General features: G+C 45.6%; 2 protein-coding genes across 7 annotated transcripts in view; one reads left to right on the top strand and one right to left on the bottom strand.

Annotated features, from left to right (window-relative positions):
- ORC4 (origin recognition complex subunit 4) overlaps nucleotides 1–11,276 on the top strand; it is a 13,135-nt gene extending 1,859 nt beyond the window's left edge. For 2 of the 4 annotated variants that reach the window (XM_039712426.1, XM_039712194.1), the window contains exons 3-14: nucleotides 686–762; nucleotides 2,438–2,528; nucleotides 3,819–3,894; nucleotides 4,240–4,325; nucleotides 4,724–4,772; nucleotides 5,319–5,470; nucleotides 6,706–6,879; nucleotides 7,254–7,340; nucleotides 8,891–9,041; nucleotides 9,700–9,795; nucleotides 9,876–9,943; nucleotides 10,091–11,276. In XM_039712426.1, coding sequence (XP_039568360.1) covers nucleotides 686–762; nucleotides 2,438–2,528; nucleotides 3,819–3,894; nucleotides 4,240–4,325; nucleotides 4,724–4,772; nucleotides 5,319–5,470; nucleotides 6,706–6,879; nucleotides 7,254–7,340; nucleotides 8,891–9,041; nucleotides 9,700–9,795; nucleotides 9,876–9,943; nucleotides 10,091–10,279 — 1,296 coding nt within the window. In that variant the 3' untranslated portion in view covers nucleotides 10,280–11,276. The remainder of the gene's footprint in view (nucleotides 1–685; nucleotides 763–2,437; nucleotides 2,529–3,818; nucleotides 3,895–4,239; nucleotides 4,326–4,723; nucleotides 4,773–5,318; nucleotides 5,471–6,705; nucleotides 6,880–7,253; nucleotides 7,341–8,890; nucleotides 9,042–9,699; nucleotides 9,796–9,875; nucleotides 9,944–10,090) is intronic. The other 2 variants (XM_039712276.1, XM_039712351.1) reach the window with 2 other exon arrangements.
- Nucleotides 10,869–16,206, bottom strand: part of ACVR2A (activin A receptor type 2A) — a 50,805-nt gene continuing 45,467 nt past the window's right edge. For all 3 annotated transcript variants that reach the window (XM_039711912.1, XM_039711988.1, XM_039712063.1), the window contains 5 exons: nucleotides 16,045–16,190; nucleotides 15,426–15,540; nucleotides 14,769–14,907; nucleotides 14,505–14,635; nucleotides 10,869–14,064 (listed from right to left, as the gene is read on the bottom strand). In XM_039711912.1, coding sequence (XP_039567846.1) covers nucleotides 13,870–14,064; nucleotides 14,505–14,635; nucleotides 14,769–14,907; nucleotides 15,426–15,540; nucleotides 16,045–16,190 — 726 coding nt within the window. In that variant the 3' untranslated portion in view covers nucleotides 10,869–13,869. The remainder of the gene's footprint in view (nucleotides 14,065–14,504; nucleotides 14,636–14,768; nucleotides 14,908–15,425; nucleotides 15,541–16,044; nucleotides 16,191–16,206) is intronic.

Raw genomic sequence — 16,206 nt, 5'->3', positions numbered from 1 at the left:
TTCATGTTTTTGTGTTTTTTTTTTTTTTTTTTTTTCCTTCCTATTTAGAAAGACTTGTACAGATGCAGGATACAATTGTTAGGGCACTAAATGGCTTTTGTATCTGTAATTCTTTCAGCTTCCCACCTGTTGGGTGCTTCAGGTGTTGCAGTAATAATGTAGTAAAAAACTTAAAGGATGGTCTTGTGCATTTGTAACTGTTTGTGGCAACAGATTTGCATAAATTTATTTTTATCCACTTAAGTTTTTTATCTTCCAGTTTGTAGGGTGAATCAGAACCCAGGTGACATTTTTGGCAGCAGGACAGCAGCTGCCAAATTACTTCTTAGTTTGTTTGTTTTTTAAAACCTTTATTCTCCTCTTATCCCAAAGTTGCTGGTTAAAAACTGCAATGCATCTTGCAAGGAATTAGCCCTGGATCAGTGATTTCTTATATATTTTAATACCTTCTAACTGCTTTTTCTCCTTTATATAATATTTATACAATATTCTGCCTCCTGCAACTTTATTCTTACTTTCAAGACCCTCGTATCCTTGATGACAGTAAAGATTTATGTGTTGTGGAATATTTGTAACACCACAGAAGTGCCTAATTTACTGTTATTTTGTTGCTGTAGTTACATTGTTGGTAAATTCTGGCGTTTGGAGCCCCAGACATTTTTCCTGTGCTGTGTTCCATCCCTAGGTGCAGAAAATCCTGCGTGAAAGATTCTGTCAGCACTGTGCTGCTGGAAAACTGTTTGGGCTGGAGCAGCAGTACAGGTGAGTGAGCAGGCTCTAGCATGCAGGGATTTCTGATTTAACTGCAGCAGTGAAATAGTCTGGTGGGGTCAGAATTTTCAGCCTCTCTGATTTACTAAATGATGCAGGCTTATGTGACTTCTAGCCCAGTGCTTCTAGAAATTATTTGCCTTGGATTTTGATGGTTTTTATACAACTGTTCCCTTCTGGTTTTGTCAGGATCCACTGCAGCAGTGAAATAGTCTGGTGGGGTCAGAATTTTCTGCCTCTCTGATTTACTAAATGATGCAGGCTTAAGTGACTTCTAGCCCAGAAATTATTTGCTTCGGATTTTGGCAGTTTTTATGCAGCTGTTCCCTTCTGGTTTTTTGTCAGGATCTGAGTTTTGGATTTCTTGTCCTTGTTTCACATCTCTCATTCATGAGGCACTTTTCTTTTTGATACTTTGTGTAATGGCTCAGGATCCGAGTTTTGGATTTCTTGTCCTTGTTTCACATCTCTCATTCATGAAGGACTTTTCTTTTTGATGCTTTCAGAGCATGTCCTAAGACTTTGTGTAATGGTCTGGCAAAGCAAGGAGTTAAATTCTCTTGCTGTGATACTTTATTTGTGTTTCAGATTTTCTCTTGTTTGTAGGTGAACTGTGTTAGAAGTAAATGTTAAAATTTCTGTGCCAACGTGATGTTTGTTAAAGCAGAAATCCATATTTAAACCTTCTTATGGGGGGAGCCATCCAGATGAGGAATTTAAGGTTAGGAAGAAAGGATTTAGTGGGACAGTAACAGTGTCCCAGTACTGATCATTTCACAGATCCAGGTCAAATTCTGCACATAACAAACCTGTATTTAAAGAAAACAATTAATTTTTCCAAGGCTGACTTAAAGTAAGTGGAATCACCTGATGTGAGCACAAGCTCTCATTACAGGAGGGACAAAACCATTTATTAAAACAGTGTACTGTACCTGCAGAGCTCACATTGGCATTTTATTGCTGTTGTGAGGAAATGTATTTCTGTTATGTCAGTTATACAGAACGAGCCTCCCCATTTACACTGGAATTCTGAAGAGCAGTTTACAGGCTGTGTCCTCACTGGTAGTGAGTTATCCTGCAGGGAAAGCACAGTGAGCTCCCCAGCTCTGATTTTCCCTTCCCAAGATGTGTCAAGGCCCTTGGCTGGAGCTGCCTCTCAAGCAGGGACCAAGCCACACGTGCTGGGTGACTCCCTCAGCCCTTCAGAAGCAGGGTGTCAGTATCCCATATTCCAAAATCACATTATTGATGTGTAAGCATTTGGGAATTGCAGGTGTCAGGGGTTGCTGGAAGCCCTTTAAATGTGGTTTGAGGTGATGAGTCTGTGTGCAGGTGATTTCGGGCTGGTGAGGAATAGTGGTAGCACAGAAAGCAATCTATTTCCTAAAGAAAGAAATAATTATTGAAGTCTGTCCTTTCACGGCCGAGAATTGCAGAACTTTATGAATTAGTGATAGTCTCAACTTCTGCATGTTTTAATATTTTAAAGTATTTTAAGAGCTCTGATCACGGAGCCCTTTGTGCTTTATTGTATTACATTTTGCATGCCCTGAGTGTTCTCTCTGAGCACGCCGAAGCGGATTGAGTTTTACTCTTTGAATTTTCCCTGGGTTTGGGGGATGCTGTCAGCTTTGAGGATTTCAGCCTGTTTCTGTTTTCAACACAGACATTTGCTGGAGCTGCTGAAAAGAACCACGGTGCACGGGGAGAGTAATTCCGCCCTCATCATTGGCCCCCGGGGGTCCGGGAAAACGGCGGTAGGAGCAGCTCTTGGAGCTTTCTGTGGGTCCAGCAGAGCCTCACTCACCTCCTGGGAGCCTTTGCAGCTCTGCCTGCTTTTACAGAGAGAATTGCTAATGTTTGCATAGAAATGAAACACATTCCAGGACTTGCTGTGGAATTCTGTTCAGGAGCAGCATGGAGAAATCCGTTCCTAACGCTTGTCTTTGCAATTAAAGCCATGTTCTGATTACTCTTTAATTAAACTGGTTTTGGGCCCTCACTGTAAAAATTATGAAAAGGCATCCAAAAGCTCTAAAAGGAGTTGTCTGAGGGGTGGGTTTCTCCACAGCTGTGTGTATACAGGGAATGGTCAGGAATATTGTCACCTGCCATGGTGCAGAATATTCTTTGGTGGTTGTGGTTTCTAAGTGTAGGTTTTGTGTTTTAAGGGAATTCCCCTTAGCTGAGGCACATGCAGGGATGACCTCTAACTTAAGTGTTTGATTCTTCAACATTATTCAAACACTCAAGTCTTTAATGTTTATATTAAATGATAAGATGAAAATTTGTGGTCCTTTCAGACAGGATATGAATTAGCAAAATCACCTATGCAGAATGAATTACTTCCTTTTTATATATCAAGTGAAAGATGCTGGAGTAAAGAAAATCGTGTGTGTGTATATTTATATATTTATACTTGCACTTAGGTGGGAGCTACAAATCCTCTTCTGAAGAAGCCAAAGCAAATAGTACCTTTTAATTTTTAAATTTAACATTTCCACTACTTACAGATGTTTTAATACAAGTTTGTACTAGTTACAAGTTCTTGATGGACAGCAAATTTGGAAGTTTTATAAGGAGCAGTTGGTGCAATCATGCCATTTTAATTTTGTCTTCCAGAAGAAAAGAATAAGCAGAGTTTCTTTTAAGATTTAAAGCAGAGAATTTCTTTCTACAGCATCCAAAGAAGCCAGGAAGCTGAATATGGCACCAGCTCAAGAGTCAAATTCTCTCACATCTCAAATTCATAAAGCTTTATGATTAAGGCAAAAGCCCCAGATATTACCCCAAAAAATAAGTGACTGAAATACCAGAGTTATTTTCCTTTCCCTCCCAGTTCAGCAGAATGAGCAAATGTAATTGTCACAATCATGGCTGGTGAATGCAAAGTTGTCATTTTAGTGTTTCAGTCTGGAAATTACTCAAACATGTTCCCTAAGGAAACCTTGCACACTGTTTCCTATCCTATAATATCTGTAGTTACACTTTCCTTGCTGTTAAAAAATTAATCTTCTCACAGAAATTCTGTATTTTTTCTTTCCTAGTTATTAAATCATGTCTTAAAGGACCTCAGGGAAATGGAACAAGTGAGAGAGAACCTCCTGGAAGTCCATCTGAATGGCAAGTAAAACATCACTGATCCAGGGTTCTGTTATATTCAGCTCTGTATTTTGTATGTCCTGAGTGAAATTCTTGCTTTCAGCAATTTAGTCCAGCCTAAATTAGGGCCGTGTTTGTCTGTGAGCTCCAAAGTGCCTCTCTTTGTACAATTTCTCTGTATGGAGGGAACTTCTGTGCTCTCAGTGACAGAATTAAGCCACGTGTCAGGTACAGAAAGGCAAGTCCAGTCTGATCTTTAAAAAGGCAAAAAGCTCTGCAAGGCTGGGAAGGGAGAGAAGCTGCTGTTAAGTTTCTAGTGGGAGTGAAGGAGCTGCCAGCTCTTCATGAGGAATCCTTTTCTTTCAGGGCTTCTGCAAACAAACGATAAAGTGGCCCTGAAGGAGATCACCAGGCAGCTGCAGCTGGAAAATGTGGTTGGGGACAAAGTTTTTGTGAGTGACTTCACCCAGCCCTCCAAAACCCTCTGCTGGGACACTGGGGCTGTGTGGGATGGAGCTTGCAGGACCTGCTGGGCTCTGACTGCCAGGAGCTGGGGTTCCCTGTGCTGATGGAGCAGTACTGATGCATCCTTACTGTTTTTAAAAACCCACCAACTTGTGCCTTACAGGAGGAAAAAGGGAACTCTGGCTTAACAAGCCCCAGAAAAACAAACTTAAGTATTCCAAAGTTATTGCAAAGTATTGAGTATTTATAGCGTTCTTTCAGTATTTATTATTATTAGTATTCCTTAAGGAACTGGCCTCCATTGCATGTCTGAATTTACTGTAGTTACACACTTCTGAGAATGACACCACAAGTCTGTTCTGAAACTTCTTTATTCTCTGTCTAGGGCAGTTTTGCTGAGAACCTTGCCTTCCTCCTTGAAGCTCTGAGGAAAGGTAAACACTAAAAATCCCTGTTGTGAAACTCTGGGTCACTTGACTGGAAAGTGGAGATTTTTAATTCTATTTTACAGGTGGAATGAAGAAACTTAGCCCAAAAATGTGCCACAGTTACAAAATAATAGTAAAAAATAGTAATAGTAAAAATAATTAATACTGATTACTACACTGAATATAGTATATACACCTGATAGTGATATATACACCTGCTGTAACTTGTAAGGCTTGCATGTGATGTTAGCTGTGAAGGACAGATTCTTTTATCCAGGTTGATGCAATTAAAAATTGTTATGTTGTTTTTAAAACAAAATTGGCCAAGTCTGTGTTCCTTGTAGCCAAAATGCTGTTTGACAGAACACTACAGAACCTTCCCAGTTTTTCCATGTATTTCCCTTTTTGCCATTGGATGTGCAGGAAAGGAGGGCTTAGTGAAAAGCTGAAAGAAAATCTGTGCATTTTTATTTAACCCCATCATTAAAGAAAGCTGTAGCAATGGAAGTCTAATGCTGGAGTTGCCCTGCTAACTCTCCACATTTCTCTCAGGAGACCGAACCAGCAGCTGCCCAATTTTGTTTGTGCTGGATGAGTTTGATTTGTTTGTCCACCACAAGAACCAGACCCTGCTCTACAACCTCTTCGACATCTCGCAGTCTGCACAGACCCCAGTGACAGTCATTGGGCTCACCTGCAGGCAGGTAAGAAATGGCATTTCCTCATGCCAGGAAATAATAATAATTTGTGCTGACAGCAATTGAAGATGCCCAAAGCCTTCAGTTTCACTGTTAAAGGAGCAAACCAACATTTCTAAGGACACACATTCAATATTAGACCATGGCTCACTCTTTGGAGGAGCTCCTGAATTTTTTGGTTGGCAGTTGGCAAGGACAGAGTTGTAGTAACTGTGTTTAAATTTCCTTTTTTTTTTTAAACCACTTCAGTAGGATGGTTTCCCAAAAAAAAAACAAGAAAAAAGAAAATAAGTTCAGGATCCCATTTTCTAGCAAAAGTTCCCTTTGGCTAGAAAATGAGTTCAGGATCCCTGTTCAGTTTGCTATTTTACAATGGCATTATGTTGAATTGTGGGCAGGTTGTGTGAAATAATTCCTGGGAACACTGTGGAAACTGGATAAAACTGCTCCTCTTTTCACATGGAACTGTTGGTGCTGGAGATAGTTGGGTTGTGGCAGGAAGAATAATTAAAATTTAAAAATAATTAAAATAATAAATAATTAAAATTAAATCAAGCTCCTATCAAAGCCAGATTCTGGGTTTGACTGGGATCAGGTGTTACCCAGCTGGGCAAATTTCTGGAAGTTAATAAGAGAAGTTAATTGTTGTTTTAATAAATTACAGTCTTTCCTTTTGCATCCTCACTGTCCTGACTCTGGTGTGCTCCCCACCCATTGTGTGTTTAGAACCTTTTATCCCCTGTTTGGAGTGTAATTAAGGAAGTGTCTCCAGAGTGACAGCTGCTGTTTCTGAGGAGGTTTTTTCGGCTCTTAAGTATTTTTTGGGATTTTTAAGCTGAATTCTCTCAGGCTGACAAAAGCACGTGGCCTGTCAGCTGCCACCCCGGCGTGAGTGTCCAGAGCCCTGATAGGCTGCAAGGCTTGATTCAGCCTTAAGCAGCTGAAATATTTCCATAATCTATGGAGACATTCTGCTGGGTTTCCTAGCAACAAATGATCCTGTGTGATGTGCAGCATCACGTGGGCCGGTGGTTGGTGCCATTGCAAGGCACATCAATTGAAATCATCAGCAAAGGGCTTGTTAGAGCATTGAACTTATGTTACAGCATTTGAAGCCTCAGAATTCAATAATTCTTTCTTTTTTCAGCACACTTCAGTGATTTGTCTGTGCTGTAGCAAAGAAACACTAAATTGATCTGCTTTTATAATTATTGTTTTTCTTTTTTTTTTTTCCCATCAAGGATATCCTGGAGCTCCTGGAGAAGAGAGTAAAGTCAAGGTTCTCCCACAGACAGATATATTTGATGAATTCCTTTGATTTTAAACAATACATTAAGATATTTAAGAGCCAGCTTTCTCTTCCTGCTGAGTTTCCTGATGAGTCTTTTGCACAAAAATGGAATAATAACGTTCAGGTACTTTAAGCATTTTATACTTCATTTTAGGAAAAATTCTAAAGTGAGAGCAGTGTAAAGCTGGTTTACTTTATACACATATTCTATACCAGTTAAAGTGTAAAGCTTTTACCTAAGACTGGCATTTCCTTTCACTGGTTGAGTGTGATATGGAATAAATTCAATTATTATGGAGCATCTTTGCTTATTGAAGTCTGGAGGTAAAGTTGTCACAGGAAAGACCAGAAAGTTGAGGTTGGATATGAAAATTGTATTGTCAGGTGTAAGCTGAGCTCTTTTAAAATATATATTTACTTGTTATTTTTCCAGGTGAGTATGAAATGATTAAAAGTGAGTATGAGATGGCTAAAACATGGCTTTGTTGTTTCTTGCAGCATCTCTCAGAGGATAAAACCGTGCAGGACGTGCTGCAGAACCTCTTCCACCACACCAAAGACCTGCGCTCGCTGCATTTGCTCCTGGTGTGTATTTGGATTTATCAAACACCTCCTTGCAGTGATTGGTGAGCAGCTCTCGTGCTTTTCAGGCCATTAGCTGAGCTTTGCCTGGAGCAGCATTTTATTGCACTTGAGCCAGCGCTGCTCCTTGCAGGCTGTGTCAGCCTGTGCTGTGTCAGTGAGGGGTAACTCCAGTTCTGTAGCAGTTACCCTGTGAGGATGGACTGCTCCATTCAGGTGGGGCTGAGCTTTTGCTGTTTAACTTTCTCCAAGCCTTCCCATTTATAAAACAAAACTATAGGTGAAACCCTTTGAAACCATGTTTTCCTTTCTGAGATTGTTTTTGGTTCCTGGTGAATCCTGACATCTCATATTGAAGCCTTCTGTTTTTTCTGCTTCAACTTCCATCACCACAGAGGAGCTGCAGCTCTCTTGGAGGGTCTTTTTGAAAATTAAGCTGCCTCCCTAATTCTGCTTTTGAACACAGCTCATATAAATGCACTGACACTTTTACAGAGGATACATAACACTTATTTAACCACCCTAAACTATCCCTGTGCTCGTGTCAGTGTGCAAAGCCCCCTGACTGCCCCTGGGATGTGTGCCCTCCTGCTCTGGGCTGGGCTGGCTCCTCCTGCAGTGCTCAGAGCCGCCCTGAGAACCAGAGCAGAGCCCTCTTGGTGCTGCTCTGGGCGCTGGAGCTGGTGACAAGATTGCAGATTATTCCTAGAGCAGGGCAAAAATCTGTGCCTGTGGCTGCAGTGGAGGCCAGGAAAGGAGCTGATGGCAACCAAGAGCCTCCCTGAGAGCAGGTGAGAGCTGAGGCTCAGCTTTCCCCTTGTCTGCAGCATGTGCTGAGCTCTTCCTTTGGAAAGAGACCTTTTGTTTTGAATCCAATAAAAGCATGTAATACAGATTCTGGAGGGATGAGTGAGGAGGTCCTGGACAAACCATGGGAAGAGAAGGTTCTGGGGAGACCTCAGAGCCCTTCCAGTGCCTGAAGGGGCTCCAGGAGAGCTGCAGAGGGACTGGGGACAAGGATGGAGGGACAGGAGCCAGGGAATGGCTCCCAGTGCCAGAGGGCAGGGATGGATGGGACATTGGGAACTGGGAATTCCTGGCTGGGCTGGAATTGCCAGAGCAGCTGTGGCTGTCCCTGGGTACAAAAGCAGGTGCAGAACAGCTGTAAGTCATTCCTGCAGCAGCCTCTGAGGTGCTGATCCATTGCCATGGATATAAACAGGTTCATCAGGATTTATCTCCTGGAATCAGGAAGCTTGAAGGTTTTAAACCTGGAAAACCTTCCTGGCAAGATGAAATTGCAGTGCCAGCTGTTTGCAGGGTTTTCAGCGTGAAGCTGCTGTGTGGGGGGTGTATCCATGGCTGTTCCAGGGTTCCTGCAGGCAGGAGTGCAGGGAGCTGTGTGTGTATTGCAGTGAGCTGTGTGTGTGTTGCAGATGCAGGCAGGAATGCAGTGAGCTCTGTATGTGTTGCAAATGCTGGCTGGCAGTGCAGGGAGCTGTGTGTGTTGCAGGGAGCTCTGTGTGTGTTGCAGATGCAGGCAGCAAGTGCAGGGAGCTGTGTGTGTGTTGCAGGGAGCTCTGTGTGTGTTGCAGATGCTGGCTGGCAGCGCAGTGACCGTGCACCACCCGCTGCTCACGGCTGCAGACCTGCAGGAGGCCAGCAGGCAGCACAGCACCGACTCCAAGGCCAACATTGTCCATGGTAAAGCCCAGCTTCTCCCCAGGCCTGGTCTGCAAGCAGGGGAGGGGTCGAGTCCCTGCCTGGAGTTCTCCAGGTGGAGCAGATGCTGTGTGGGGTGTTCCCTGTGGCTGTGAGCTGCACAGGCATTGCCCGTGGAGTCTGCTGAGTCACACCTGCCTGTGGGTCCAACTTGGACACCTCCAGTTCTCTCCTTTTTGTGGGAACAGCCCAATCCTGAACATTTCTCCTTCAAATACGCAGCAAACAAATGTTCTCTTGTCAATCCTCTCCAGTCCCAAGCTACACCAAGGGAAATACAGGCTGGATATCAGGAAAAAGTTTTTTTTTACAGAAAGGGTGATAAAGTTCTGGAATGGCTGCCCAGGGAGGTGGTGGAGTCCCCATCCCTGGGTGTGTATAACACAGCCTGGATGTGGCACTGGGTGCCAGGGTTGAGTTGAGGTGCTGGGGCTGGGTTGGACTTGATGATCCTGAAGGTCTCTTCCAACCTGGGCATTCTGGGAATTCTCTAAGACTTCAAAGTCTGGAATTTCTTTACATAATAAAGATACAGAACACCAATGGGTGAGGCCCAGAGCATATAAAAAGAGAGGAATAAACAGAGTGGGTGAACTGGCTGTGCTCAAGGGAAATACTTGGGATTCTTCTTTCCCTGCAGGTTTGTCTGTGCTGGAAATCTGCCTCATCATAGCCATGAAACACCTGAACGAGGTCTATGATGGAGAACCCTTCAACTTCCAGATGGTTTACAATGGTGAGAGCAATGCCTGAGCTTCACAAACCCTACCCCCCTCACTTCCTTCTAACTGCCCCTTTCTTCTCCTGCTGCTGCAGAATTCCAGAAGTTCATCCAGAGGAAGGCACATTCTATGTACAACTTTGAGAAGCCAGTGGTCATGAAGGTGAGCCTGAAACGCGTTTTGTTTTGAGTTGTGAAATATTTCAGTTTTAGCAGGGCACAGATTGGGGTGGTCAGACACAGCCCTAGAAGGGAGTGGGTGTTCCGGGGCAGGAATGCTGTTCCCTTGCAGAGCCCTTTTCCCTGGCAGGCCTTTGAGCACCTGCTGCAGCTGGAGCTGGTGCAGCCGCTGGAGCGGCCGTCGGCGCGGGCGCAGCGCGAGTACCTGCTGATGAAGCTGCTGCTGGACAGCAGCCAGATCATGGAGGCCCTGCAGGTGTACCCCAACTGCCCCACCGACGTCAAGCAGTGGGCAGCCTCCTCCCTCAGCTGGCTCTGAGCTCCACTGCCCCCGCTGGGATGCTGGGAGCCCCGTCACAGGGAATGTTTACCCGCAGGAAGGTGCTCGGATCACTGAGTTTTGGATCAGCTTTCTTGGCTGATCCGTTTGGGATTTTCTAGGGAGAACGGTGCTGCTGTTCCCTTCCAGCAGCCAGAACTGTGCCTCACTCACTCCCAGGTGCTTTAGCTCAGCTCAGTGCCAACTCCTGCTCTCACACTCCGTTCCCAGTTGGAGCAATCCAAGCTCTGGGGCTTCTCCCCGTGGCTGAGGGCTCTGGATGCTGGCTCAGGCCATGCTGCCCTCCTGGCTCCCTTCTACAGCCCCATTGGGTCACAGCTCACACTGCACTTTTCCATCTCAAATCTGACCTGACATGGAAAATTTATCCAATTAAATCTTTAATCACAGCTGAATTTACTTCATTAAATGTTTAATCCAACAGCCTGTTTCATGCCAAGTACAAGGTAACATCTTTCCATACCCAATTTTTTGGAGCAAAACTCAAAGAGTTTGGCTCAAGAGCTGCTGTAGGACCAGCCCCATGTGTTTATTGTAAAATAAAAGTTTTCAAAGAAGCATTTGCAAGTCAGAGTAGTCACATTTTTTATTTTCCCGCTGGGGAAGAGGGCAGAGTATACATTTGTATTTGTACAATATTTAACAATCACTTTATTGAGGGCAAGGGGGGTTGGTTGGTTTTTTGGCACCTGCAGAAAAGCAGCAAGTGCCTTTTAACAGTAGTACAACAACCTGTGCCCAAAACACTGACAAATACAAAGAGGAAAGTTAAAGTAATCGCTCACCAAACTCGAGAGGTAACGAAGAGGAGATGGACTGAAAAAAACAAACTGGAGGGAGAAAGCAAAGCAGTCCTGCTGGTTGAGTATCTGAGGTAACAGATGTTCCATCAAGGATGCTACTGGAGTCCTTTTGCCCAGGGACGTGTATTGCAGCTTCCTGTGTTTTGTACCAAGTGTTCCTGATCAACAGAAATGTCTTTAAAAAGGTAAAAAAAGCTGGGAAAGAGGAGAGGGGGTGATGACTGATTGTGGATGCTGATGGGAGCAGGACAAGTCTCAGCACTGGTTACAGGTGAGGTTTGAGAACTGCACCGCTGCAGTTCCTGGCTCATTCCATGCTCGAGGGGAGCTTGGGAATACCCCAGGATGGGCAGCTCTGGGGACGTGGGACAGGAACTTGTCACCCTCAGCAGTCACAGCTGGAGGCCAGGCAGGAAGGGACCAAGGGCACTGCCCCAACAATGCCAGAATCCTCCCTAGCCCCCATTCCCAGATCCTGCCCTTGCTCCCAGCTCACTCACTGAATGCTCTGAAGTGAAACGGGAATTCCTTCCCCAGCCCTGGGGCACAGCTGGAGCAGAGCAGCTCAGGGAGATCGTTTTGAGCCATGAAAAGCTTTGGGGAGGAGCAGCCTTTCCTCAGGGACGCTACATGATGCTGGTAATGCCAGGAAGCTGGGAGTGGAACAGAACAGCAGGGATATCCCAAAGGCAGGAGCCAGCCCCGAGCCTGCAGCAGTTCCTTGGGAAGGGTCGCACACAAGGAGGGGCTTGGATACAGCTTCAATTCCTGCCTCAGATTTCCAACGGCACAGAGTGAAACCAGCCCGTGGCTCCAGTTCTGCCAGGGAAGGGGCAAAAGCCCCGAGGAGTCCGTGGTGGAATTTGTTCGGAACTCCGCTCCTGTCCTGCTCTGTGTGAAGTTTAATTAAAAGTGGAGCACAAAGGGAAGTGTCCAGCCAAGAGGACCCCACAAACTGGATTTCCTTCCCTTCTCCAACAGCCCCTGGGAGCAGGATCCTCGGGCACAGCCCTGGCTGGAACATCAGCCCTTCCTTCCTTCCTCCCTCCCTGCCCAGAGCTGGCTCTGCTCCATCCATCACATCCCTCTGCTCCCAGGGATGAAGTTCCCGGCTCCAGGTTCCAGCCAGCCTTCAGGAGCTGCCACCTGCTGCTTTCCAGGGACACCGGGATGGACACACGGAGACAAGGACACACAGCACACCATGGGCCGCTGCCGGCTCTGCTCCAGGGGCTTACAGCATTTATTTTCCTTGGAATTTGGTGTGAAGGATCCAATCAATGCAGTGGGGCAGGATTTGGGAGAAGCACTTTGGCACCCAGCTACCAGCCACTGCAATTCCAGCACAACGCTTGACACCCTGAACTCCAGTGCTGGAGTTGTGAATTTCCATGTTTTTCCTCGTTTTCTGTGAGTCTGTGCTCTGGCCATTGAAATTCCTTTCGTTACCTCGGAATGGTCATTGCATATTGTGAGCAGAACTAGGTTATCCCTGAAATTTGTAACATTTAGGATCGAGACCTTTGTGTGTGACTCCAGGCTCACAGGCAGTGAGCTGCACTCCCCTCCCATGGCACCGAGCTTTGAGTGGAGGGAAGCTGCAAATCTCCAAGCAGAGGGTGAGGAATGGGGGGAACTGAGCTTCCTGAGGTGATCCTGAAACAGTGACACAGCCCCCACTGCCTGGCGGGACAGGGAACGCGCGGCGACCTCGGCACAAACATAAATAGGAAAAAGACTTTTTCAAAAAAAAACAACAAGAATTCAGAGCTTTCCAGTGTCACAGCTCAGAGAAAATTAAAAAAAAACAAAAAGAAAAAAAATAATTCATGCTTAAGGTTTCAAATATTCCTCAGACACAGCAAACCTAAATAGTATTCAGTTAAATAAATGGATGAGATACTCTGGGAAATGGAGGGAAAAGCTTTCAACTAAAAGAGGAAGGAAAATCTTCTTTCAATAAACAGCACTTTTTCTTTTTTATACACAACAAGCGAGTACAAGAAAAGGCTAAAAACACGGCTCTAGGAATGGCCACTTCCTGGGGGCATGAAGCTTTCCCCTTCTTAAATAACACAGGGCATTGGGAATACATCATTTACAAAACACGGAGCGGTTTATTATTCCAATTAGTGTTGTCAATCATAATTTAGCGAGGTGGAACTGAGGTATACCTGGTTGAGGGAGGTTAAGTAATACTTGGAAGCCTCTTTGCTCTATCCCATTGATTACTCTTGTTTCTGTACACGGAACAGCAGCACACGGAACATTCACAAGCTGTGTCGTAGTCGCATTACAATAGTCATTTTATAAACAACAACGAATGCAATAAAAACAAGTTACCCTTTTTTTTTTGTTGTTTTTAAATCTGAAATGAAATGTTTTTGATTTAAAAAAAATAACAGTAGTTCATTTAAAGGAATTAGTCTCTTCTGACAGGGATTAAGAAATCGGATGTCAGTGTTTAAAATTCTCATTAGCCTGTTCAGGTCCGGATTCTTCATTGTAAGTTCCTTATCAGCACGTGAGGGTTCTCAGTCACGTCCTTCAGGTGTAAGCAGGGAATGCAGAAAGTCTCATGGATCCACGTTGGGGAGGAGGAGGAGGAGGACGAGGGGGACAACAAAGGATAAACACCTCTTGGTGATGTTCCAGAGAGACTTACCATCCGTTCTTGCCACCTGGAACAGCAGTGACGCCAGCAGTCCGTGCGCTGTAGCAGCTCCAGTGAAGAGTCCTGTGGTCACTTCATGACCAGTGCAACTATCATAGACTGGATTCTTTGGGAGGAAAGTCAACGTTTGTCACCATTGTGACCACAGTCACGATGTCCTCTGTTGTTATAATGTTAGTGAGTTTTTGCATCTGGATGATCCTCTCCTCCACGCAGCCCGCCGACAGCCGCGCCTCGGCGTCGTGATCCCAGCACTCCTCGATGGTCTCGCACAGCATCGCCATTCCCTGCGGGAGAGCAGCCAGGAAAGGGCACACATCAGCAAGGGACACCTGCCAAACGGGAGCCTTGCTGTCCCACAGGATGTGGGGCTGGGGGTGGGGTGAGCCTGGAGTGTGCCGTGGGGCCTCAGCTCTGCTTTGCTCTGCACTATTGAACAAAAACTGTTCAACAACAGCAGGGGGCAAACCCTTCCCTGCAGCGCTGGAGCCTCCCAGTGTTTTAAAAGGTGAGGACTGAACTGCAAACTGCAAAGTAACTCCAGGATCTCTTCTTCCACCAAAAAACAGAAAAAATCCCTCACTTTCTAGTACTGAAGCAAGAGCAGTCTGAGATGAGGAACGTTTACAGCCCATTTAACTCCTACTGGAATTACGGAACCCCTCCCAAACCCCAGTGTGAGGCATGGACAGAACGTGGGATTCACCGTCGGTTGGGTCACACTTACAGAATGTTTCTGCCAGCACTCCCTTAGGACAGGCCTCTTCTTTTTGTGCACCACAACTTCCTGCATGTCCTCCAGGGAGGGGTGCTGGCCAATCTCCTCCTCGAAAGGCAGCATGTACTCATCCACGGGGCCTGCAGGGGGAAACACGGCTTAAACGGCAGTGCCACAACCAGAGCCCGGAGTGGTTTGGGCTGAAGGCACTCCCAGCCCAGGCAGGGCAGGGAGCTGCAGCTGCCCGGGCAGTGCCATGGGAAGGTCGCTCACCGTCGGCGGCCGTGCAGCGCGAGGCCAGCTCCCAGAGCACCAGGCCCATGGCGTACATGTCTATCCGCAGGAACGCGTCCCTCTGGAAGTTGATAGCACCTTCGAGCACCTCGGGAGCCATGTACCTGCGGGTGCCCACCTGCAAGGGCACCAAAACACCCACATTTGTGCCCAGAATCATCCCAGCACGGGCACCGCCCTGCCTGCTGCCACATCAAACCCCTGCTTTGTCCCACGTTAAACGCGGCCGTGGCTGTTCCTGCCTTAGGACTAAATCATGGAAGTTTCATCACCCAGTTTTTGAGTAGTAATTAAATAGTTAATGAAATATTACAAAAGTTCTTGTCCAAATTGTCCTGCCTTAGGACTAAATCATGGAAGTTTCATCACCCAGTTTTTGAGTAGTAATTAAATAGTTAATGAAATATTACAAAAGTTCTTGTCCAAATTGTCCTGCCTTAGGACTAAATCATGGAAGTTTCATCACCCAGTTTTTGAGTAGTAATTAAATAATTAATAAAATATTACAAAAGTTCTTGTCCAAATCGTCCAGTGGGGATAAAAGGGGGGGATAGGCCATGCAAAGAGCCTGAGGGGAGGTTCCCATTCACATCCAGGTAGCAGCTGGATCATTCCTGGAAATAACTCGGGATTTACCTGTCCATGGGTGTCTCCTGCAGACTTTCCAGCCTCAAACTTTAAAGCTAGACCGAAATCAGCAATACAAGCCGTGAGGTTGTTTTTCAGCAGCACGTTCTTGCTTTTGATGTCCCTTTCAAGTTCAAGAAAAAACCACAAATTAGAGATCTAGAACAGGAAATGCAGGTAAAACTCTAAGGAAAAAGGAACAGCAGAAAACAGGCAACATTATGGCATGAAAGGCAAGAAAATTATAAAGAAATAGGTAAGTTGAACAACAAAATAATAATCATAAAACCTTGGAGTGCCCATGCAGACCTTAATGGGAATAAATGAGACAGTAACTGGAACTGTAATTTTGTGCTTGTTGTTAAAATAAATATAGATGAATGATGGATATAGGGATACAGGGATATATGGAGATATGGAGATGGATGATGCATGTGGGATACAGAGATAGAACGAGAATGTTGTAGTCCAAGTGTGCAGTGACTGCAACTTTGTTTAAATAGCAGGAAACAAAACGCTTGGAAAAAAAGCGCCTTGGAGGGGAGATCCAGGAATTCCTGCAGGACCAGGAGGTGGTGATGGGCTGCCTGCAGGGTTGTCAGCTCTCCCTGCACTGCCAGGGCAGTACCTGTGGGAGATGGCCGGCTTGTGGCCGTCCTTGAGCCCCGGGATGTCCTCGTGCAGGTAGGCCAGGCCCCGCGCCATGGTCTGGGCAATGTGGCACAGCTCGTTCCACGACACCACGTTGGCCTTCAGGAAATCTGTCAGGGACCCCTGCAGGAAAACAGCC

Source organism: Passer montanus, unplaced genomic scaffold, assembly GCF_014805655.1.
Source record: "Passer montanus isolate IOZ18808 unplaced genomic scaffold, ASM1480565v1 scaffold1, whole genome shotgun sequence".
In the NCBI taxonomy this organism is placed as follows: domain Eukaryota; kingdom Metazoa; phylum Chordata; class Aves; order Passeriformes; family Passeridae; genus Passer; species Passer montanus.
This window is presented reverse-complemented; position numbering and strand designations above follow the sequence as displayed.